General features: G+C 46.1%; 1 protein-coding gene across 1 annotated transcript in view; it reads right to left on the bottom strand.

Annotated features, from left to right (window-relative positions):
• LOC124552257 (zinc finger protein 1) overlaps window positions 1-25,957 on the bottom strand; it is a 212,507-nt gene that overhangs the window by 24,818 nt on the left and 161,732 nt on the right. Inside the window, exons 3-6 of the mRNA XM_047126538.1 lie at window positions 21,778-21,918; window positions 5,130-5,306; window positions 325-388; window positions 14-261 (exon numbers count right to left, since the gene is read on the bottom strand). Coding sequence (XP_046982494.1) covers window positions 14-261; window positions 325-388; window positions 5,130-5,306; window positions 21,778-21,918 — 630 coding nt within the window. The remainder of the gene's footprint in view (window positions 1-13; window positions 262-324; window positions 389-5,129; window positions 5,307-21,777; window positions 21,919-25,957) is intronic.

Here is a 25,957-nt window from a genome sequence, read left to right as displayed (position 1 = left end):
TGGCTGTACTCACGTGGTGCGATGGTGGAGCGGCGGCGGACGGCGCGGGCACGTAGTAGGGGGTGGCGACGTGCGGCGGGTATCTGCCCAGGTATGCCGCGGCGGCCGCCGCGAACTTGGGCAGGATGGGCGGGAACTGGCTGCTGCCGCCGTTGTTGCTGCCGGCGCCGGAGGTGGCGTTGCCGGCGTGCAGGTGGTGGTTGTTGGGGGCGGCGTGCCCGCCGGGAGCCAGGGGCGCCGAGACGCGCTTTGCCCCGCGATCTGAAACAACAACAACCACTCCCCTCACCACATAGCCAGCTCATACTCAATGCTTCCCCCTACCATAAAAATTCATCCTGCTGGAACCTGCTATTGCAACCCACTCCTTCGCCCACAAGAAGTAACACTGTACCAACATTTCGGGTCGTACAATTTTCGTAAACATTTTTGGAATACAGCGATCAATGAACTATTATATTTTAATTAAAGTTCAGTCTTGATCACAACACTTATGTCTCAACAAGATAGGTGATCGGTTTCGGTTATATTTATATAACCATCTTCAGACCCATGGCTCCCTTGGAGGATAGTACGAGGAGCTCTCTTCAGCTGCTACGAAGTCAACTGATCAGTTGACTTCGTAGCAGCTAAAGAGAGCTCCGCCTACCATTTCAGGTCGTACTACGAGGGCTATATGGAAAGTAAGGTCCGTTCGGTCGCGAAATGGAAACCGCAGTGAAAATCAAAAACGTTTTATTTGCAATAGTTTGTACACCTTCCAGCTACTTCTGTCCGCAGCTCGTGGTCTCGCTGTCGCGTTCTCGCTTCCCGAGAACGGGGTCCCGGGTTCGATTGCCGGCGGGGTGACTGGGTGTTTGTGTTGTCCTCATCATCTCATCATCATTCATGAAGGTGGCGAGACTGGACCGAGCAAAGGTTGGGAATTTATACGGGCGCTGATAACCGCGCAGTAGAGTGCCCCACAAATCAAAGATCATCATCATCATCATCATGACTACGAAGACTTTCGCGACGGAGTCCTTGCATAAAAAGTTCTCGGTTTACTTGCTGCGTCAAATTTGGATAAAATCCCATTTTTATGCTTTTTTAAAGCTTTTTAAGCTTGTTTAAGCTACCTCAGTCATCTTCGTCAGGGGTAAAACTGACTGTCGTGGACCGGTGAGGTTTCCGCTTTTATAAGCAGTGGACGGCTTCTCATTGGCTGGATGACGTCACGGTGAAACCGGCGAGTACGGAGGTTGCGGCCTCTATGTCCATAGATTTTGTTTGCGCGCTTTATCCAGCATTGCTTGCAGCGCCATCCATCGCAACACGCGGAGAACTGTGAGGAATGTAAGAAGTCTCCCTTTGCGCTCTTTCCTTATCAATTGCTCGCTTCCATGCATTGCTGAGTGCATAACCGGAGTCTCTGTTGAAATTATTTTATTTTTATTTGGATTTTATCCAAATCTGACGCGGCAAGTAAACCGAGAACTTTTTATGCATCATCATCACCACCACCACCACCACCACCACCACCACCACCACCAGCTACTTCTCTAAACAGTCGCCGCTCCAACACTTCTCGTAGCTCTGTACCCTCGTCACAGAAGGCAGCCACCAGTGCTTTCCGCCAATTCTCTAAGCTGGTCTACAGCGCGTTGTCTGCACCAAAATGCTGTCTTCATAGCAGGCGGTTCATTTGAGCAGTGCTGGACATCAGAGGGAGCCAATTCCGGGCTGTATTGTGGGTGATGAAACAATTATTGAAAACGATGTAGGGGCGTTCTCTTTGTCCCTGCAGTAGGCGGCCGAGAACTATCATAAAGAAGGCAATGAATGACAGGTACGTTACGTGGGGTTGCGTCAAATCAGGCGAAAACTTGCAGCGGGTACTCATACGAGGGTAATCCCAAAAGTAATGTCTCCTATTTTTTTATAAGTACATAGACCTGTTTATTTCCACAATACTTTACATCAGTTTACAGCTTCAACATTTAGCTATTTTTCGACATAATCACCATCTCTATCGATGTATTTTTGTAGACGCTGTGGCAGTTTTTGTATGCGGCACAGATTTTCATTGTCGTCATTCCATTCTACAGGCGACGGTAGTCATTATAGACAATTGCGAATTCATCTCAAGTGCTTCCTTAGATAGTCGGCAAGCCAACCTGCGCTTACATTTTAGCAGCATAATGTCCGCCCGCACACGGCGAGTGTTTTTACTGCTTTGTCTTTGTTGTTGCAAACCCTACCTTGGCCAGCGAGGTCGCGAAATCTCTCCCCAACTGAGATAGTTTGGAGCATTATGAGCAGGTATGCTCGGGATTCTGACGATCGAACTCGTCAGTTAGACAGAATTTGACACAATATCCATCAACACGACGCCCAACAACTCTGCCAGTCACTGTCGAGCCGACTAACTACTTGCATAACGGCCAAAGTGGACCAACGTATTATTGAATTGCACAAGTTGTGGAGATCTTTCTCCTGAATAAATGATCCAATTACTCTGAAATTTGTGACATGCTGTTGAAATCTGGCGATTTCCGTCCAGTTAGTATATAATTCTTTCGTGGTGCATCGATTTTTTGTCTTGATGTGTGTATATGTAATAACAGTTACGTGTTGTTGTTGTGGTCTTCAGTCCAGACTGGTTTGACACAGCTCCCCATGTTACTTCATCGTCTGCAAGCTTCTACATTTCCGAGTAACTACTGCAGCCTACATCCTTCTGAATCTGCTTAGTGTATTCATGCCTTCGTCTCCCTCTATGATTTTTATCCTCCGCACTTCCCTCCAATACTAGTGGCGATCCCTTGATGTCTCAGAACGTGTCCTACCAACAGCCTTCTTCTTCTAGTCAAGTTGTGCCACAAATTACTCTTTCTCCAATTCTAATCAGTACCTCTTCATTAGTTGCCAACGGCCTTGCCGCAGTGGATACACAGGTTCCCGTGAGATCACCGAAGTTAAACGCTGTCGGGCGTGGCCGGCACTTGGATGGGTGACCATCCAGGCCTCCATGCGCTGTTGCCATTTTTCGGTGTGCACTCAGCCTCGTGATGCCAATTGAGGAGCTACTCGACCGAATAGTAGCGGCTTCGGTCAAGAATACCATCATAACGACCGGGAGAACGGTGTGCTGACCCCACGGCCCTCCTATCCGCATCCACCATGAGGATGACACGGCGGTCGGATGGTCCCGGTAGGCCACTCGTGGCCTGATGACGGAGTGCTTTTTACCTCTTCATTACTTACATGATCTACTCATCTAATCTTGAGCATTCATCTGTAGTACAAACATTGCAGAAGCGTCTATTCTTCAAAAAAATGGTTCAAATGGCTCTGAGCACTATGGGACTTAACTGCTGAGGTCATCAGTCCCCTAGAACTTAGAACTACTTAAACCTAACTAATCTAAGCGCATGACACACACCCATGCCCGAGGCAGGATTCGAACCTGCGACCGTAGCGGTCACGCGGTTCCAGACTGTAGCGCCTAGAACCCTCGGCCACACAGGCCGGCTTCTCTTCTTCTCTAAACTGTTTATCGTCCATGTTTCACTTACATACATCAATACATTTCATATAAATACTTTCAGAAAAGACTTCCTGACATTGTACTCGATGTTAACAAATGTCTCATCTTCAGAAACGCTCTCCTTGCCATTGCTAGTCTACATTTTATATCCTCTCTACTTCGACCATCATCAGTTATTTTGCTCCCCAAATAGCAAACCTCCTTTACTTCTTTAAGAGTCTCATTTCCTAATTCCCTCAGCATCACCCGACTTAATTCGCCTGATTCCATTATCATCGTTTTGCTTTTGTTGAGAAGATGAACATCAACATGAACGTCAACAACAGTTGCGTATCTGGATAAAAAACACATTGGATGTGAATGTAATAGCTTATTTATGAGAATTTATTGAAACTTTACTGTGTGATTTCTCGAAATAGTCAGTTAAAATTGTTTGCAGCCGAGGTCTTCGTTTAAGGTATGGTAGGTGTCAGAAGAAGAAAAAGGTGTTCGAAAGAACAATGAAATTAATCAGTTAATGAAGCAACCCACTATCATCCAGAAATTAAAAAGTAGGAAACTTCCTGGAAGATTAAAACTGTGTGCCGGACCGAGACTCGAACTCGGGACCTTTGCCTTTCGCGGGCAAGTGCTCTACCAACTGAGCTACCCAAGCACGACTCACGTTCCGTCCTCACAGCTTTAATTCCGCCAGTACCTCGTCTCCTACCTTCCAAACTTTACAGAAGCTCTCCTGCGAACCTTGCAGAACTAGCACTCCTAGAAGAAAGGATATTGTGGAGCCATGGCTTAGCCACAGCCTGGGGGATGTTTCCAGAATGAGAATTTCACTCTGCAGCGGAGTGTGCGCTGATATGAAACTTCCTGGCAGATTTCTCATTCTGGAAACATCCCCCAGGCTGTGGCTAAGCCATGTCTCCGCAATATCCTTTCTTTCAGGAGTGTCAGTTCTGCAAGGTTCGCAGGAGAGCTTCTGTAAAGTTTGGAAGGTAGGAATTAAAGCTGTGAGGACGGGGTGTGAGTCGTGCTTGGGTAGCTCAGTTGGTAGAGCAATTGTCCGCGAAAGGCAAAGGTCCCGAGTTCGAGTCTCGGTCCGGCACACAGTTTTAATCTTCCAGGAAGTTTCATATCAGCGCACACTCCGCTGTACGGTGAAAATTTCATTCTAAAAAGTAGGAGACTGCAATGGGCTGGACATGTGGCCGGAATGGAAAACAACAGGATCACCAAGAAAGCATTTGGAGGAACTCTCCGGGCAAGAAGACCATTGGGCCGACCTCGTACAAGGTGGAAAGATGAGTAAGAGAAGGACATCGCAGCATTAGGGATTTCCGCAGGGTGGAGAGAGACTGAGAGAGATAGAAGGCGGTGGAAGCAGATCGGTGATGCAGCGCGTGGTCTACAGGGCCTGTAATCGCTGAGAAGATAGATAGATAGATAGATAGGTGTCAGGCAGCAACAGGTAATACCAGTGGCTGCAGTTTGGAAAAGCAGTGCGCGTGGAGGAATGGTAGGAGGCGCGGGTGGACTTACACTTCTCGATGATGGAGGCGGCGGCGGCAGCGGCGGCGGCGGAGGCGGCGGCGTTGTTGGCGGAGGCGGCGGCGGCGGCGGCGGCGGCAGAGGGGCCCCGGCCGCCCCCGCGGCCGACCTTGAGGTTCATCACGAGACACTTCTTGGACGTCATGTGGCTCGAGTAGGAGCCGGAGTGGGAGAAGCGCTTGCCGCAGTTGGCGCACTCGAACGGCTTCTCCCCGCTGTGGATGCGGATGTGCTCCTGCACAGGGAGACACAGAGAGAGTTGAAGTCCAGGTCCGTTCACTCAGGGCCGCGGAGTATCGGAGGCGGCGTTGCACGTGGGCCGATAATCAGAGCAGGCGTGAGCTTGCCTCTGCTCTCTGAGATCTTGGCAGGATGGATCCCCTTCACACTCCCCCCTCCCCTCCCCACCATCCCTCACATTTCTCTCGCCATCACCAACACTGTAAACTGTAGACAGACAGACACACACACACATATATATATATATGTATATCTGTCTACAGTTTACAGTGCTGTTGGTCCATTGATCGTGACCGGGCCAAATATCTCACGAAATAAGCGTCAAACGAAAAAACTACAAAGAACGAAACTCGTCTCGCTTGAAGGGGGAAACCAGATGGCGCTATGGTTGGCCAGCTACATGGCGCTGCCATAGGTCAAACGGATATCAACCGCGTTTTGTTTTTAAAAATAGGAACCCCCATTTTTTATTACATATTCTTGTAGTACGTAAAGAAATATGAATGTTTTAGTTGGACCACTTTTTTTCGCTTTGTTGCAAAAGCCGGGTACGGATGTAATTTTCTGCTGGGTTCCAGGGCACATAGGGATTCCTGGAAATGAAGTTGTAGACGCGGCTGCCAAGGAGGCTTGCTCCATCCCACCTCCTGCTCACTGTTCCGTCCCTCTGCAGGCAATAACATCATTCGTGACTCGCAAGGTCATGTGTTGGTGGGAGGCTCAGTGGCTGGAAGTGAGGGATAGTAAGTTGCGAGTGGTGAGTGATTCTGTCCGACCGTGGCGTACCTCCCTCCGACGACGATGAGCTGAGGAAGTAGCCCTTACACGGCTTCAATAGGACACCAACGTGCCACACATGTGGGACACAGCTGTCGATACGACATATTTTAACTGAGTGTTTTCTATGCGGGTTTGAGGGAAGATTTCAGTTTCCCACCAGACCTGCCCTCTACTTTAAATAATAATGAGGCGAGTGTAACTCGAGTTTTACGTTTTTGTGTGATGTTTGGACTTCTTCCCAAAATATTGGGATTGAGATGTGCTGTAAAGTGATTTGGTCACCCATTATTTGTAAGTGGTCACTCAGGCACCGTTAATTATTTTTACCTATTTTGTACTGCTATTTTATTTTTAGTTTTATCTACCTGTTTTGATGTACTGTGTCCAATCTTGAAATTCGAACATTTGCAATTCTCGCAAAGATCGGCTCTGAATTGATCCTTGTTTAACAGATCTTGGCTGCACTCGTCAACATTTCTTTTGGGAACAGGGGCTGATAACCTCGTCGTTGTGCGCCCTAAAACACTGATCATCATCATCATCATCATCATCACTTTTTCGCTTTGTGATAGATGGCGCTGTAATAGTTACAAACATATGGCTCACCATTTTAGACGAACAGTTGGTAACAGGTAGGTTTTTTAAATTAAAATACAGAACGTAGGTACGTTTGAACATTTTATTTCGGTTCTTCCAATGTGATACATGTACCTCTGTGAACTTATCATTTCTGAGAACGCATGCTGTTACAGTGTCATTACCTGTAAATACCACATTAATGCAATAAATGATCAATATGATGTCCGTCAACCTCAATGCATTTGACAATATGTCTAACGACATTCCTCTCAACAGCGAGTAGTTCGCCTTCCGTAATGTTGCCAGATGCATTGACTATGCGCTGACGCATGTTGTCAGGCGTTGTCGGTGGATCACGATAGCAAATATCCTTCAAGTTTCCCCACAGAAATAAATTCGGCGACGTCAGTTGATATCCGTTTGACCTATGGCAGCGCCATCTAGTGTGCCAACTGTAGCGCCATCTGGTTTCCCCCTTCAAGCTAAACGAGTTTCGTTCTTTGTAGTTTTTTCGTTTGATCCTTATTTCGTGAGATATTTGGCCCGGTCACTATCAATGGACCGCCCTATAGAAAGATTTTGTGTGATTTCCGTTAATCATGTAAAGCGAATGTTGGAACGGTTCCTTTTGGAAATAACACGGCCCATTTACTCCCCTATCCACCTCCATTTCTCAGTCCGTCATCGACTATGCTGAGCTTGCCGTCGACAGCACGTTAAACCCTAAATTTCCATTAATAGTCTTCCTTCAGGAACCATATATATCCACTCCTCATATACACTGAAGCGCCAAAGAAACTGGTATAGGCATGAATATTCAAATACAGTTATGTGTAAACAGGCTGAATACGGCGCTGTGGTTGGCAAAGCCAATATAACACAACAAGTGTCTGACGCAGTAGTTCGAACGTTGTGTTATAGTCGTCGCACGAGCGATGGGACACAGTAATTCCGAGGTAGTGATGAAGTAGGGATTTTCCCGTACGATCATTTCACGAGTATAGTGGGAAAAGCAGATACCAGACTCAGATTGATCGGAAGACTCTTAAGGAAATGTAACTCATCCACTAAAGAAGTGGCTTATAAGGCACTTGTTCGCCAGATTCTTGAGTACCGTTCATCTACCTGGGATCCCTATCAGGTAGGACTGATAGAGGAGATAGGGAAGATCCAACGAAGAGAGGAGAGTTTCACCACGGAATCGTCTTGCTGGCGGTGATGCTAAACAAACTCGACTGGCAGACGTTACAAGGGAGGCGTTATGCATCACAGAGAGATTTAATACTGAAACTTCGGGATAGTACCTGAAACGTCCCCTTTGGAAAATTATGAATTACTGTGCTGGTAAACTTCTACGTTATTTGATACAAAGACAGCAGAGTAAAACTGAACATACTCAGAAATTTCTCTCTTTACTTATTCTGATCATCACTAAACTGACACACAATATTTTTAGCGCAACGCAATCTGACTTTCAATAATCCCTGCAAAAGAATGGCCCTGACTAACAACAATCTATACCGTTCATGAATCACTTACCTCACAAAAAACTACTGCAATACAGCGAGCGGCAATACCGCAAGCTTAATAAAGGATCCTAACAACTGAAGGCACTGACTACTGATAGGCATAATTAGCAAATGAAAGATTGTGATAGAGAACAAACAATGTATTTACCTTAATAGTATCAGTTCATGACATCCAATCTTACAAATTTCCTTTTTCTGACAGACATGTCCAGATCGTCCGCTCTCAAAACTTTGCCATGTCTCCCCCCACTTCCACCACTGCTGGCGGCACACCTCCAACTGCGCAACGCTACGCACTGTTCACATACAAGTGCCCAACACTACAATAGCGTATATTCCAACAATGCCAACCAGCCACAGACTGCACCAGCACAGCCAGTAATTTTCATATAGAGCGCTACGTGGCGTTACCAACATAAAAACCTAAACAGCCTACTTACATATCTTTCAAAGGAGTCGTATAACATATTACTCCCCCCCCCCCCCCCCCAAACCGCCAGCCGCGGTGGCCGAGCGGTTCTAGGCGCTCCAGTCCGGAACCGCGCGACTGCTACGGTCGCAGGTTCAAATCCTGCCTCGGGCATGGATGTGTGCAATGTCAAAAAAATGTTCAAATGTGTGTGAAATCTTATGGGACTTAACTGCTAAGGTCATCAGTCCCCAAGCTTACACACTACTTAACCTAAATTAACCTAAGGACGAACAAACACACCCATGCCCAAGGGAGGACTCGAATCTCCGACGGGACCAGCCGCACAGTCCATGACTGCAGCGTCCATGACCGCTCAACTAACCCCGCGCGGCTGTGTGCTGTCCTTAGGTTAGTTAGGTTTAAGTAGTTCTAAGTTCTAGGGGACTGATGACCTCAGATGTTAAGTTCCGTAACACTTACAAGGGAACCTCCCCATCGCACCCCCCTCAGATTTAGTTATAAGTTGGCACAGTGGATAGGCCTTGAAAAACTGAACACAGATCAACCGAGAAAACAGGGAGAAGTTGTGTTTAACTATAAAAAAAAAAAATAAGGAAAATATACAAACTGAGCAGTCCATGCGCAAGATAGGCATCATCAAGGATAGAGTAAGCTCAGGAGCGCCGTGGTCCCGAGGTTAGCGTGAGCAGCTGTAGACGAGAGGTCGTTGGTTCAAGTCTTCCCTCAAGTGAAAAGTTTACTTTCTTTATTTTCGCAAAGTTATGATCTGTCCGTTCGTTCATTGACGTCTCTGTTCACTGTAATAAGTTTGTGTTTTGCGACCGCACCGCAAAACCGTGCGATTAGTAGACGAAAGGACGTGCCTCTCCAATGGTAACCGAAAACATTTGATCGCAAGGTCACAGGTCAACCGATTCCTCCACAGGAAAACACGTCTGATATATTCTATACGACACTGGTGACGGCATGTGCGTCACATGGCAGGAATATGTTGTCGACCCACCTAACTTGTACACTTGGCGAATGGGTAGAAAGATTCTTCTACCTTGCCCGATTTAGGTTTTCTTGTGGATGTGATAATCACTCCCAAAAAAGTGATGAAAACATAAGAGTTTGTCACATAAACTGCAACAAATGAATGCAACAGTTTCCCAGTCGCACAGCTTTCCCTGTGCTCTGTCAAAACATATGTTTTTAACGTTTTCAAATTTTTCCGTGTGTCGACCGTCAAATCCTGCATATGTCGAAGCAAATCTGAACATGTCCTGGAATTTTGGAGAGCGAAGTTGATTATGTGTGAGTGCCTGGACTTTGATAATTGATACACGATCACCTCGCATCGGACGGACAGATAATAATTGTCTGAAAATAAAAAATTAAACTTTTCACTCGAGGGAAGACTTGAACCAAAGACCTCTCGTTCCGCAGCTGCTCACGCTAACCACGGGACCACAGCGCTCTTGAGCTCACCCTATCCTTGATGTAGCCTATCTTGCGCTTGGACTACTCAGTTTGTATATTTTTCTCATTTTTTTCATAGTTCCACACAACTTCTTCCTGTTTCCTCGATTGATCTGTGTTCAGTTTTTCAAGGCCTATCCACTGTGCCAGCTTATAACTAAATATGAGGGGGGGGGGGGGGCGGTGCGATGGGGAGGTTCCTTTGTTAGGGGTATTTGAACCAAATTCGGGAAGTAACACCTCCGCCGGGACTCGAATGGGAGGGAATTTTTTTCTTTCATCTGCCTCGCATCCCAGTGACAGACTGGTATGTAAATGCTGCGTAACCGCCCCCTGTGTTATTGTACACTTCGGATTTGCATCCCACCCCCCACAGCCCCAGCCAGCGAATGCGAGCCACCGTCCGTTACTTTGCACTCGCTGTATATATCCGCACCAAATATATGCATATTCGCAAGCAAGCTTTACAGACACACAGCGAGATCAGGGCGAGAGACCGGCCACACCCACACCCACACCCACACCCACACACACACACACACACACACACACACACACAGAGATGCGGATGCGCGCCGGAATGGAATTGCCAGTCAGTAGCCACTAAACTGGCGCGGCGTGCAGAATTTCCGAAACTATATTTGCGGGGCTAGGTGGCGGCTGCGAACGCTTCGGTATATAAATACCGCGCGGCCAGGGGCCGTTCTGTGTTTACGCTAGCGGCGGCAGCGGCGGCCACGGTGGTGATTTGTGTGTAGGTACCGCACAAACATCGCGGCTGCATTCCACTTCTGTTTTGGAAAATAATGGCGGCCGATTGCTAATTCAGTTTGGCTAGCATTAAACACAGCCGGTCCGGCTGCCGAACTGATGACGGCTCGTTTTAACAACGAATATATAATAGTCGCCCGGGCCCGCGCGGGAATGTGCTAATGTTATTGGTTCGCCCCGTGTGTGTGGGTGGAGGTGGAGGAGGGGGCGCGATGGGATATGAGCGCTGGAACTTAATGTCCCCCCCACACACACCAGGCCATCTGCTGCATTAGGGCAACCGCTCTGTCCAGCGCAGTAGGGTACAGTAAAATCGACGTGTCTTACCTCTGGATAATACACGTACATGCTATCGTTTTTAAAAGCACGATGCAGCTATGTGTACACTACCACAAAGTAAGTAGGAGGGTGATTCAAATGAAACGCTTAATTATTTACACTGCCAGAAAGAAATATTACACACTTTTAGACGTTTCCAATTCACTGAAGATTTGTTGTTGCAACAGTGCAAAATGGTTAAAATGACTCTGAGCACTATGGGACTTAACTTCTGAGATCATCAGTCCCCTAGAACTTAGAACTACTTAAACCTAACTAACCTAAGGACATCACACACATCCATGCCCGAGGCAGGATTCGAACCTGCGACCGTAGCGGTCGCGCGGCTCCAGACTGTAGCGCCTAGAGCCGCTCGGCCACTCCGGCCGGCTGTAGAGTAACAGATTAAAGTATTTGCATATATTTGTGAATCATCCTGTATAACTTTATACAAACTTAATAACACAGAGACATTATAAAAATATGTAATAGTGAAACGTTAGCGAACAGGGAAGCTGTATTTATGGATTACTGGTTTATGATTAGAGTACTACTAGAGAATCTGAATTTGCAGTACCAATAAATAAGGCTGAAGATAAGAGGGGTGAAGGAAAGGTGGACACAGTGGTGGGAGAAAATGGATATGGAAACGGGACGCAAGAGATGGGCAGAGAGAAGGGGAGAGAATGCACGAGGAGAGGGAGAAGGAGAGAGGGGGGTGAGAGAGAGAGAGAGAGAGAGAGAGAGAGAGAGAGAGAGAGAGAGAGAGAGAGAGGGGGGGGGCAAAGAGGGAGAGAGAGAGAGGGGGGGGTGGAGGAGGTGATGAGGGAGAGAAAACGAAAGGAGGAGGACAAAGAATGGGGGACGCGTAACTGGACAGACAGGTGTTAAAAGGAGATCACGACATATACCGAGTTCCCAGCTCGTGGTCTCACAGTTGTGTTCTCGCTTCCCGATCACGGGGTCCCGGGTTCGATTCCCGGTGGAGTCAGGGATTTTCACCTGCCTCGAGTGGTGTTGTGTCATCATCATCATCATCATCATCATCATCATCATCATTCATCCCCATTACGGTCGGAGGAAGGCAACGGCAAACTTTCTCCACTAGGACCTTGCCTAGTCGGCGGTGCGGGTCTCCCGCATCGTTCCCCTACGCTCTGTTAAGGAGTATGGGACTTCCTCATCATCAGCCAGTTCCCATACATATTAGAAACGTATACTTTTTTTCCTTTTCTCCCTTTTCCGTTTAAATAAAGTGAGGCACAGCAAATCGTGGTCGGGTACAGCTAGTTATTAAACAGCACCTTGCGTGATGGATGTAGGTGCCACAAAGTCCTCTGGAGACGGATCGGAGGCAGACGGCTTCTGCTAAGAGGCCGGCCTCACAGGGGAGATGTTTGCATGCAGACAGGACGCCCCCCGCCAACAACCAGCACTCTTCCACCCCCACACTCCCTCCCCCACGCCCTCTCACGGCAGCAGCCAGATCCGGCACCGCCATCAAGGCCGGCCTGCGACCCCAAAAACAACCCGCAGTGCCTGCCTCTTTGTTACGTAATAAATCATCTCATTGTTACCGTTGTGGCAGACGTGAAAGGAGAGTTAGTGGGTGGTGGAGGGAGAGGATTCAGTCAAGGCGGGGGAGGCCCTAGAAGTGGGAGGGGGGAGGTGTGTTCCCCTCCCCACCTACCGAGCGGGGTGGAATCTTGGCAGCGTGACGTCAACACACGGCGGAGTGGAGGGTGCGGAGAAAGGCGCAACGCCGCACGCTGGCGTACAGTAATTAAACCGGGAGCTGGTAGGGGGGGGGGGGCTGTGTAGTGCAGCGGCGGGGCGCGGATGCAAATGAAAGGGTCCGGCAGGCTGCGCCGGACTCTTAAGAGAAAGCCACTCCAAAGCCATCAATCTTAGCAGGGAGGGCCAGAAAAACACGGCCCTCTTCTGCCGCGGCTCGGCTGAGGTGAGTCAGCGCCCCCTCCCACATCCAGCCCCCTGTATGCCTGTCCCTGCTGTTAACCTCCATCTGTGTCCCTCCCTGTAAAGCCCATCTGCTACCCGCCCCACAGTGTAGATCACGCGGACACACATGCGACTGCCCCGATGAATTTTCCAGTAACAGAATCCAGCAGGTAATAATCAGAAGATTCGTCCTGTCTCACAAGACTGTTCCCTCGACGTGAATGAAGCCGGACACTCGAGGTACATAGTGATTAAAATTCTTCTGGGTATTATGCCGCGTCATTGCGAAAAACTATAGTTCAATTCTTTTATCTTGGCGGTTCGCGCATGCCCGCCCAGACGCGGGAGATTGCTGCGTTGCCAGTTGTACGCGCCAAGAGAAGCAGCGCCATAGTATAGCATAGTTCGCAAACTTACGTTTAGGGGGGAGCGCGCAGTTTATGAAGTGAAGCCACCACGGCCGCATTAACCCTTTCGCTGTTACAGAGACGTGCTGCCCGCATTCCGCGCTGTGCCCGATTTTCTCATCACTGCGTCGGCCAGAGTGGCCGACCGGTTCTAGGCGCTACAGTCTGGAACCGCGCGACCGCTGCTGTCGCAGGTTCGAATCCTGCCTCGAGCATGGGTGTGTGTGATGTCCTTAGGTTAGTTAGGTTTAAGTAGTTCTAAGTTCTAGGGGACTGATGACCTCAGAAGTTAAGTCCCATAGTGCTCAGAGCCATTTGAACCATTTTGTCATCACTGCACTGCGCGCCTGTGCTGACACATGGTGTTCCGACTGCTTTGACACACTTATCATTCAATTTCACAAAAACTATTTGGCCCAAAAATTTGATTTTTACACATCTTCTTGCAAACAAAAGAAAAATTCGGAGCAGGTATTAAAATCCATGGAGAAGAAATAAAAACTTTGAGCTTCGCCGATGACATTGTAATTCTGTCAGAGATAGCAAGGGACTTGGAAGAGCAGTTGAATGGAATGGATAGTGTCTTGAAAGGAGGGTATAAGATGAACATCAAAACGTTTCGGCCGAATTGCAACGGCCTTCCTCAGGGCACGACTGGTTTTGCATGGGGATAGGTCCTTCTATTTATAGCAGACTATCGATGTCTGACGTCGCTGTTGTAAAACTTTTAATTGGCTCTCTAATATGATTGGCTAGTCATGACGTAAGGGTAGATGGAAGGAAAGAGGCTGTTCGTGGATGTCCAAGTCGTCAACGATTGGTAGCTGTCCGCCAATCAACGTTCGGCTTCTGGTCGGCGAGTTTTGCTCCTGGTGTGCGCGGATGTGGACTGACAGTTGCTCTACAGCTGTTTGTGCAGATACTCCCGTGTCCCGTGTAGCTTCTGCCCCGCGACCACTCTCGGCCCGTTGGACTGGGACGGCCGGCAGCCAGGATGCTGGGAGTTTGTAGCCATCCTCTCTATTGATAGTGTCAGGCAGCTTAATAATTTCGATCGCCTCCACGATTGTGTCGCCAGTACTCGGGCTTCCTGGAATTATTTTTACCCTCTACGCCGCCCTCCAGTACTAAATTGGTGATCCCTTGATGCCTCAGAACATGTCCTACCAACCGGTCTCTTCTTCTTGTCAAGTTGTGCCACAAACTCCTCTCCCCAATTCTATTCAATACCTCCTCATTAGTTACGTGATCTACCCACCTAATCTTCAGCATTCTTCTGTAGCACCACATTTCGAAAGCTTCTATTCTCTTCTTGTCCAAACTATTTATCGTCCACGTTTCACTTCCAAACATGGCTACACTCCATACAAATACTTTCAGAAACGACTTCCTGACACTTAAATCTATACTCGATGTTAACAAATTTCTTTTCTTCAGAAACGCTTTCCTGGCCATTGCCAGTCTACATTTTGTATCCTCTCTACTTCGACCATCATCAGTTATTTTGCTCCCCAAATAGCAAAACTCCTTTACTACTCCTTTCCTCATCTAATTCCCTTGGCATCACCCGACTTAATTCGACTACATTCCATTATCCTCATTTTGCTTTTGTTGATGTTCATCTTATACCCTCCTTTCAAGACACTGTCCATTCCGTTTAACTGCCCATCCAAGTCCTTTGCTGTCTCTGACAGAATTACAATGTCATCGGCGAACCTCAAAGATTTTATTTCTTCTCCATGAATTTTAACACCTACTCCGAACTTTTCTTTTGTTTCCTGTACTGCTTGCTCAATATACAGATTCAATAGCATCGGGGAGAGGCTACAACCCTGTCTCACTCCCTTCCCAACCCCAAGGTAAGGCAGAGTGAGGGGGTAGGGGGTAGGGGGAGGCGGGAGGGATAGAGGGGGGGGGGGAGAGAGAGAGAGAGAGAGAGAGAGAGAGAGAGAGAGAGAGAGAGAGAGAGAGAGAGAGAGAGAGAGAGTGACAGAGTGGGGGGGGGGGGGGGGAAGCGACATATTGTCACATTATCGGTCCATCGAGTCCTGCCGTGAAATGAGACGGACCAGTGTCGTAGCATAAGGTCACGTGACCGATGTCGGCAAGAGATGTGACAGGGACCTTCTGGCGCGTATCTGGCTCCTGCCACGGTCGCCAGTGATAGCGCAGCGCCTTCGTCCGTGCCCGACGGGTCCCACAGGAAGGCGCCGCTGCTTGGCCACTTCCCGCGCCTTCCGCGGCCGGAAAGCTGCCTATCAAAGGCGGCCGCGGCGATTAAGGCGCCGGCAAATGTTTGCGCCTCCCGCGATTCACCCGATCGCCTCTGTCGGCGCGCGCGCCTTGTGAAAGCGGCCGGTGAGCTCAGATTCCTAACACCGGCTTATCTGGTCTGACGACAGCGGACAGCCAGATAGTTAGCCCGCCAGTGACAGCATGTAAGTTTAGAATCTGGGCCGTATCAGTTACATTAATAGCGTATTTAACTAGATCACTCAAATAAGACACCAAGAAGAAAATGTTACTTATGAACATTGTACCGAGACGTCTACAATGATCCGAAATAAATACGCTCCTGTTCTTTTGCTGGCCTTATCCACGACGCCTCGTGACGAAATTTGCATACTCCATGGGCCTACGTTTAGTGTTATCTACATCTACATCCATACTCCGCAAGCCACATGACGGTGTGTGGCGGAGGGTACCTTGAGTACATCGGTCGGTTCTCCCTTCTATTCCAGTCTCGTATAGTTCGTGGAAAGAAAGATTGTCGGTATGCCTCTGTGTGGGTTCTAATCTCTCTGATTTTATCCTCCCGGTCTATTCGCGAGATATACGTAGGAGGGAGCAATATAGTGCTTGACTCCTCGGTGAAGGTATGTTCTCGAAACTTCAACAAAAGCCCGTACCGAGCTACTGAGCGTCTCTCCTGCAGAGTCTTCCACTGGAGTTTATCTATCATCTCCGTAACGCTTTCGCGATTACTAAATGATCCTGTAACGAAGCGCGCTGCTCTCCGTTGGATCTTCTCTATCTGTTCTATCAACCTTATATGGTACGGATCCTACACTGCCGAGCAGTTTCAAGCAGTGGGCGACCAAGTGTACTGTGACCTACTTCTTTTGTTTTCGGATTGCATTTCCTTAGGATTCTTCCAATGAATCTCAGTCTGGCATCTGCTCTACCGACGATCAACTTTATATGATCAATCCATTTTAAATCATTCCTCATGCGTACTCCCAGATAACTTATGGAATTAATTGCTTTCAGTTGCTGACCTGCTATACTGTAACTAAATGATAAATGATCTTTCTTTCTATGTATTCGCAGCACATTACCCTTGTCTACATTGAGATTCAATGGCCATTCCCTGCAGCATGCGTCAATTCGCTGCAGATCCTCCTGCATTTCAGTACAATTTTCCATTGTTACAACCTCTCGATATACCACCTGCATCATCCGCAAAAAGCCTCAGTGAACTTCCGATGTCATCCGCAAGGTCATTTATGTGTAATGTGAATAGCAACGGTCCTGCGACACTCCCCTGCGGCACACCTGAAATCACTCTTACTTCGGAAGACTTCACTCCATTGAGAATGACATGCTGCGTTCTGTTATCTAGGAACTCTTCAATCCAGTCACACAGTAGGTCTAAAAAATCTCCAACCCAGCCGGGAATCGAACCGAGGCGTCTTGGCATGACATTCCGTCGCGCTGTCCACTCAGCTGCCGTGACCCGTGCCATGTAAAAATGAGAGAACAGTTTCTGAATGTTTGCGAATCGCGTAACTGACGCGGAACGTGGGTACCAGACCCTTGTCTACCTAGTGGGGTGTGGAAAAGCGCCTAAAAACCACATCCACGCTGGCTGGCACACCTGCACTCCTCATTAATCCAATCCCGGCGGACTGGATCTCGGGCCGAGGCACCTCACCGGCTCCCTGACGCGGGAGTTCGTAACGGGGACTAGAAACGAAAAATACGATCAAGGGAGGTGGTACATAATGCAGAGCAGAATGGGATTTTGGTTTCCTCCTCAGAGGTGATCGGACCACCACGCTCACAATAAAGGTTCCGGATACAGTCCAACGGCTGGCCGATGTGGCCGAGCGGTTCTAGGCGTTTCAGTCTGGAACCGCGCGACCGCCACGTCGCAGGTTCGAATCCTGCCTCGGGCATGGATGTGTGTGATGTCCTTAGGTTAGGTATGTTTAAGTAGTTCTAAGTTCTAGGGGACTGATGACTTCAGATATTAAGTATCATAGTACTCAGAGGCATTTGAACCATTTTTTAAATTACAGTCCAACGTACCCTCCGCGGTGCACTGTACAGTGGGTTGTAGGGCACACATGTAGATGTATATCGTACTATTAGGCAACAACTCTGTGATTCTCTTGCTGAATGCGAGGAGAATCTCAAATGGCTCTAAGCACTATCGGTCTTAACATCTGAGGTCATCAGTCCCCTAGACTTAGAACTACTTAAACCTAACTAACCTAAGGACATCACACACATCCATGCCCGAGGCAGGATTCGAACCTGCGACCGTAGCAGCAGCGCGGTTTCGGACTGAAGCGCCTAGAACCGAGGAGAATCTCACTCTGCTAATGGGTCAGCCTGTTTGTGTAAAATTCTTCTTTTGTAGCTTTTTGTGCCCAGACATATTTCAGCACCTTTGTGCCTTCATTAAAGAGTCTTATTTGTTGAAATCTGAACTAACTGTTAGACGTAGTTGAACTTCCGTTGGCCGGTTACATAGCTTGTCATTGTGTCATGTCCGTCTCGTCAAGGTGCAAGGCATTCAAACGCTGCACATGTTACTTTTAGTAACAGCTTCCCAATATTTTTATCGGACTTTATCCATACGGCCACAGCGATGTTCGACTGGCACAGTTTATGTCGCACTGAAGTAGATCCAAACAATGCCCAACAAAGACGGTGATTCGGCTTTAAAGGATGTCCATCCATCAATCCATGAATCTGTCCATCCATTCAGTCCAGTAGATCGAAGGAAGGAAAAAAAAAAAAACATAAAACATATATGGACGTAGGACGAGCCAATGTGCAGATGTATAGAAGGTAGGCAAGATCACAGAAACTTCATCTGTATCACTGTGTTAATAATAACCTATCACTATAGTGATTAATGCTACTCACGCTCATGCAGCCAAAATCTAAACATGCAAACTAATTTGGAAAGAAAAGAAAAAAAGCTGAAGCCTTCTTAGTTAGGCGACAAGCCTGCTGTTTAGCTCCTATTGCAAGCTTAATATTTACTTGGCAGTACGAGCAGTTTTCAAAGAAAATTACGTACATCAGAAAAGTATGAGTCCTATGAACAGTAGATAACGTCTGCTCATGTAGCCTTACAGCGAACACTGCTACAACCAATGGACCTAACAAAAACTTAGAGTCCTTGAATGTAGACATTTCGATAATATGTAAAATTGGTGACTGAAGAGGTACATTCTTAATTTTCTACCAAACACATTGAGATTCTTAGTCTTTTGCTTTATGAATATCTTTGCAGCAGAGCACACTGAGAACGCCGAACGAGGAGGCAAAGCCTACATGAAAATTTTTGTCTTTTGTATGGACGGTGTCATCATCAAATTAAACCGAATGTGACATTCGATGTTGGATTGAACGAGTGAAGATATGTGAATGGCGGCCATTTATGTTACGGATTTTGATACTCTAAAACTCAATTATAAAAATCCGTGAGCACTTCCCGTTGACTTAGAATCATGAAATTTGGCAAGAACGAACGCTTAGCGGTACAAGCGAAGGGGGAAAAAATCTGCAAATTCTTAATTTGTAATTATATAACATAAAAAATTTCTTTTCATTGGTTGTCCGGCTGTGTGTTAAGTCTCAGGGACTGACAGAGTATAAATTGAAATTAAAGCAAATACTCAGGTCTACAGCCTCTTGCAGGTGCAAAAGGATTTATGCTTGTAAGTCAATGAATTCGAAATATACGGTCATTTACGTCACATATTTTGATGCTCGCAAACTTACTCATCAAAACCCATTGATAAACCATTCAAACGTATAATTAAGTTCGTAGGGAACCCTCAGAGAGCGAGTCTTATTCGCACTTTTCCGGATTTTTTTAAGGAGACATTATCTGGTGATTCATTGTACGTACGACCCTCGTTGCAGTTTCACCGGCTCTTAGCATACACGATAATGTCTGTACGCCCTCACTTTCTTCCGGCGACATGGACACTGCTTCTGGTGTGGTTATGAGATATTTTCTGCTAATATTTTGGATTTAAGCATGATTTGATGATAGTGCCCTTGGCCGTGTTTGTATCTGATCTAAAAAGTTATTATAAGAAGAACTATAACAGTAAGGGCCTCTAGCAAAAATCTTAAACTTACAAGCTGCATACAAAAGTTTCAAATATGGGGTGGCAAAAAGTCACATCCCACCGTAACCTATCGAAAATATTAAATTAATCATGTTTGTTTGAGACAATTATAGACACAACGCCAGGGTGCTCTACTAGTACATACATACATTAATATATAAGAAACTATCAGTCTCGATTGCGGTTGTTCCATAGATCACCAATACGACATTTCGTAATGATGCGGAACGTGTCACTTTAACATAAGTTTTCTTTACACAAAATAATTAATTAACCTATTTTTTACAGTTACTACTCCGTATCTAAAAATTCATCTATTGAGTAGAAGTAGTTGTCATTCAAAAATTCTTTTAATTTGCTTTTAAATGTTGGTTGGCTATCTGTCAGATTTTTAATGTTATTTGGCAAATGACCAGAGATTTTTGTGGCAGCGTAATTCACCCCTTTCTGTGGCAAAGTGAGACATCTCTGACATTTCTCATCACTGATTCTGATCTGCTGATGAGGTGTTTGGTGTGAAAGCCATTTCACGGCGAGAGGCAACAGAAATGTCACCCAGACCTCCTGACCTTACAGCAATGGATTTCTTCTTTTGAGGTTATGCTATAGATAAATTATATGCTACAAAACAGTGAACAATTAGGGGTTTGAAAGTAGTTATTTATAACGCTTTTGAAGATGATGTTGTGGTCGTCAGTCCTGAGACTGGTTTGATGCAGCTCTCCATGCTACTCTATCCTGTGCAAGCTGTTTCATCTCAGAGTAACTACTGCAACCTACATCCTCCTGAATCTGTTTAGTGTATTCATGATGCCTTGGTCTCCCTCTGAAGTTTTTACCCTCCAATACTAAATTGGTGATCCCCTGATGCCTCAGAATGTGTTCTATCAACCGATCCCTTCTTCTAGTCAAGTTGTGCTACAAGCTCCTCTTCTCTCCAATTCTACTCCATACCTCCTCATTAGTTACGTGATATACCCATCTAATCTTCAGCATTCTTCTGTAGCACCACATTTCGAAAGCTTCTATTCTCTTCTTGTCCAAACTATTTATCGTCCATGTTTCACTTCCATACATGGCTACACTCCTTACAAATACTTTCAGAAACGACTTCCTGACACATAAATCTATCCTCGATGTTAACAAATTTCTCTTCTTCAGAAACGCTTTCCTTGCCATTGCCTGTCTACATTTTATATCCTCTCTACTTCGACCATCGTCAGTTATTTTGCTATTTTGCTCCCCAAATAGCAAAACTCCTTTACTACTTTGAGTGTTTCATTTCCAAATCTAATTCCCTCATCATCACCCGACTTATTTCGACTACATTCCATTATCCTCGTTTTGCTTTTGTTGATGTTCATCTTATACCCTCCTTTCAAGACACTGTCCATTCCGTTCAACTGCTCTTCCAAGTCCTTTGCTGTCTCTGACAGAATTACAAAGTCATCGGCAAACCTCAAAGTTTTTATTTCTTCTCCATGGATTTCAATATTTTATATTATATTATATTTATATTATATTTCTATTATATATACATATTTTTTATATTATATTTGAAGATACTGATTCTAATTAACCACTGTGTAAAAAAGTATACTTGAGTGTCCCAGGTCGTCTGAGGAAATGTATAAAAAATGGAAAAATCGAGATATAATGTTATAAATAATCCTGCAACTTCAATAAGTGTTCAATTACTTAAGAATTCCACTTGTTTGTTTTGTGTTCAATTAGGTTACGGTGGGTAGTGAGTTTTGGCCCACCCTGTGTGATGCAGCTGTGCGCCCAAGAACAAGTAACGTTTTGTTTCCCAGCAGGGGGATGGTTAGAGCGTAGCGAAGGTGAGACGTACCTTGAGGTGGTGCTTGAACTTGAACGCCTTGTCGCACTCGGGGCACTTGAACTTGCGCAGCACTGCGCTCTCGTCGTGGCTGATCATGTGCCGCTGCAGCCGGTACACGTTCGCGAACGTCTTGTTGCAGATCTTGCACGACTGCCGGAACAAAACAAGGGAACACACGTCACTTCACTGCACGGGCATACACATTCATAATCAAAGCAACACTTGTCAATAAGAGGTACTTTACGCAGCGGAATGCCATACCTTGAACAAGCAGGTGACTACGAAACATATTGAAATTATATCATAAATTTTACCGAGCAAAATATTAGGGTCGAACGATGCAGGAAAGGCGACGCAAAAGTGAAAGACATACAAATGTTGAAATATTTACACAACCCAAAGAGCAATTACGTTACATGGATTTCTTGAAAGAACTGGTCAAAACTGAATCAAACAAATGGAGCTTGCTGTTTAGGGAACTAAAATTGGACAAATACGGGGTTTTAGGAACCAAAAATATTTTTCATGGACTACAGAGTACGGAAGAATACATGAATCCAGTTTCCGTCAGCGTTTGGCGTGTCGTGACAAAAGTTAAGTCGGTGTTCTGCTAGAAGATAGGCGTGGAGCGTTGAAGACTGTATTACAAGAATCTAAAAAGTTTTCAGAAATAAGGCAGAATCTCTGGAGCAAGGAGAATGATGAAACGAGAAAGAAACATTGCGCAAGAATGAAGGACGGGGGAAAAATCGCGGAAAAGTTAGAAACAGGTGAAATCAGCATGCTCCCATTATGGTCCGTATTAAGGGAGAAAATAGAAAAAAATAACATTCTGCGTGATAAGCCTCATCTATGAGCGGGAATAAGCCGTATATATTAAAAATGAAAAAAAAAGGAAAAAAAAGGTAGGAGTAGCTAGTCACCTAGGAAACTTTTACTCTTCTTCACGTCACGTATCGTAAAAATATTAAAGCCTAAAACAGATCTGTTTAGAGATAAGTTACTGGGAGTTCCACTCCTGCCAGTAAGGTGAACATCACATATTGTCAACTGCAGTTCCACGCGTAATTTTCTAATTATTGATGTACCTTTCCCTATAAGTAACGGCAAAACATACATCAGTAACTAAAAAACTGCACGTGTTCACATTACGATGAAATGAAATGATCGTACGGCATTGCTGGCCGGGTGTACGGCCGCCGAAATTGCAAGTCCTTCGGCGACTTGTGAGTCAATGATGATGAAATTACACACAACACTCAATCATCTCGAGGCAGAGAAAATCCCTGACCCCACCGGGAATCGAACCCGGGACTCCGTGCGCGGGAAGCGAGAACGCTACCGCAAGACCACGAGCTGCGGACCATGTTACGATAAAGTCTTCAGAATAATGCATCATCTCGGATACCGCAATCATCACGGTTAAAAATGTTTTAGTACACGCAAATTACAGTGCAAATTAATTCTCGAAACGCACTGTGCCAAGAATAAAGGAAACCTTGATGGGCAACAGCAGTTGTTGTAAAATAACAAAAAGATCGTTATTCCTACAGTTGCAGCCCTTCATCGATCACTTCGTAGAGGATAAAATAAAACAAAGCGTTTTCAGATCTTACAAAACGCACACAGCAATAGCGACAACAGAATATTTTGTATTATCGTAATAACCAATAATAAAACGGATTAAGGAAAGAATGAGTAAGGGATGGAAGGCAGATTTAGATTACACGCATCGTTGCTGGGAGAAGTCATTGGAGACATTACGGATGGGAAAGTAAATCGACCGTGCCGTATTCAGGTGAAGGATCCCAGCAGTGACCTTTGTAACAAAGCGTAAGAAATGACTTTTCGTTTACGTAACTAATTTTTTCATGAATTCATAGTATTCGGTTACACAATTACAGAATTCGTTTAGAATCAATCTTATGCTTCACAGGTGGCGTATGTTGAACGAAACGTCTCCCTCGAGGATTGGCATACTGTGTCCAATAACGACTATAAACGAATTCTGCAGCTGTGTTTGGAAGAAATAATATGAAGCCTTTGAAGGATTTTTGAGATTCTTAAGAATATCGGGTTACGCGTATCTCACGAAATTTCGTACTGCAATGGCAGTAAGAAATCGTGGAGAAGGCTAATTGTAAGAACGTACCTGTAATGTCGTAAGTATGCTCTCGAGAAAAGGAACCGGACGGTACATGAGTAACCACGCGTCGGCGCTAACTCGGAAGTTCTAAAACGAGTCGCAGAACTGTTTCTCTTGAAGCTAAACACATGGGAGTGTCGACTCTCCACGTGGTCGTGTGCGTATCCTCCCGCTTCGACGACGTCGCGAAAGAACTTCAATGAGCGGTCAAGAGAGCAACCCTTTCGCCTGCCGCCTTCGCGCCGCTCTGCACCGGTCGCCTCCACTCGACTAAAAAACAGCCGCTACAACCTGCAAGGGTGTCCAACTCGTCCGGCTGACTAGCCACGAATGTAGCACACGCGGTTTCAGCCCCGCTGAAGTATTCCTGCGCTTGGGGCATGCCTCACGATAAGAAGAGCAAACATTTTCGTTTCCCGAAAGGGCCAACACGGTGAGTGGCTCTGTTTGCCCGTCCACGTCTCTGTAGGTACCGCCGATGGAGTCTAAAGGTTCCCTTCCCGCACGGCACTGTTCTCTCACACCATATGATTGCATTTACGTAAGCGACCATACGCCTCATCTTGAGAGACACGTAGGCCTACCGCCTGCCCTAGAAGTCTCTATCTGTAACTCCGTAGTGCTTCAAAGAAAGCACACAAATTAATTGTTCTTCCAGTTGCTACATCCAGGGGGAGGGAGGGGGGGGGAGGGAGGGGGGGGAGAGAGAGAGAGGGGGGGGGGAGAGAGGAGAGAGAGAGAGAGAGAGAGAGAGAGAGAGAGAGAGAGAGAGAGAGAGAGAGAGAGAGTGAGTTTGGTGATTAGTCCGTATAGTTCCTTTTAAAGGAGAGCATTATCGAAATGCCCATCAAACTGCAATGGCAGATGCTGCAAGAGAAGAGTTGAATGGTTACTGCTGAAATAACGATAGCGGACATTCAAAGAAAAGTGAAGCAAACATCTACTTCCCCTCACCACCCCCCCCCCCCCCCCCCCTCCCTGCGTCGCATATACTGAGCATAACGCGTTAAATTGGAGGCCATATGGAGACTTACGAACAGTACCATTAGGAAATGGAACAGGTAGAGGTGGTGAAGGAGGAGTAAGGGGGAGGCAAGGGAAAAGCGAACAGGACTGACGGGGAGAGGGGAACGGGATATGAAGCAACCTTAATGCAAAGTACATTTGTTTATGACTACCTTTAGATCTATTAACTATTTTTACACAACAGGGTCGTTTTTAATTTTTAACTTATTGCATGTTGCAAAGAAGATTAAGGAAAGGCAAACCTACATTTCTAGCATTTGTAGACTTAGAGAGAGCTTTTGACAATGTTGACTGGAATACTCTCTTTCAAATTCTGATGGTGGCAGGGGTAAAATACAGGGGGCGAAAGGCTATTTACAATTTGCTATTCAATCTGTATATTGAGCAAGCAGTAAAGGAAACGAAAGAAAAGTTCGGAGCAGGTATTAAAATCCATGGAGAAGAAATAAAATCTTTGAGGTTCGCCTATGACATTGTAATTCTGTCGGAGACAGCAAAGGACTTGGAAGAGCAGTTGAACGGAATGGACAGTGTCTTGAAAGGAGGGTATAAGATGAACATCAACAAAAGCAAAATGAGGATAATGGAATGTAGGCGAATTAAGTCGGGTGATGTTGAGGGAATTAGATTAGGAAATGAGACACTTAAAGCAGTAAAGGAGTTTTGCTATTTGGGGAGCAAAATAACTGACGATGGTCGAAGTAGAGAGGATATAAAATGTAGACTGGCAATGGCAAGGAAAGCGTTTCTGAAGAAGAGAAATTTGTTAACATCGAGTATAGATTTAAGTGTCAGGAAGTCGTTTCTGAAAGTATTTGTATGGAGTGCAGCCATGTATGGAAGTGAAACGTGGACGATAAATAGTTTAGACAAGAAGAGAATAGAAGCTTTCGAAATGTGGTGCTACAGAAGAATCCTGAAGTTTAGATGGGTAGATCACATAACTAAGGAGGAGGTATTGAATAGGATTGGGGAGAAGAGGAGCTTGTGGCACAACTTGACTAGCAGAAGGAATCG

Source organism: Schistocerca americana, chromosome 10 (genome assembly GCF_021461395.2).
Source record: "Schistocerca americana isolate TAMUIC-IGC-003095 chromosome 10, iqSchAmer2.1, whole genome shotgun sequence".
Classification (NCBI taxonomy): Eukaryota; Metazoa; Arthropoda; class Insecta; order Orthoptera; family Acrididae; genus Schistocerca; species Schistocerca americana.
The sequence above is the reverse complement of the archived record's forward strand: the minus strand, read 5'-3'. Positions and strand labels throughout refer to the sequence as shown.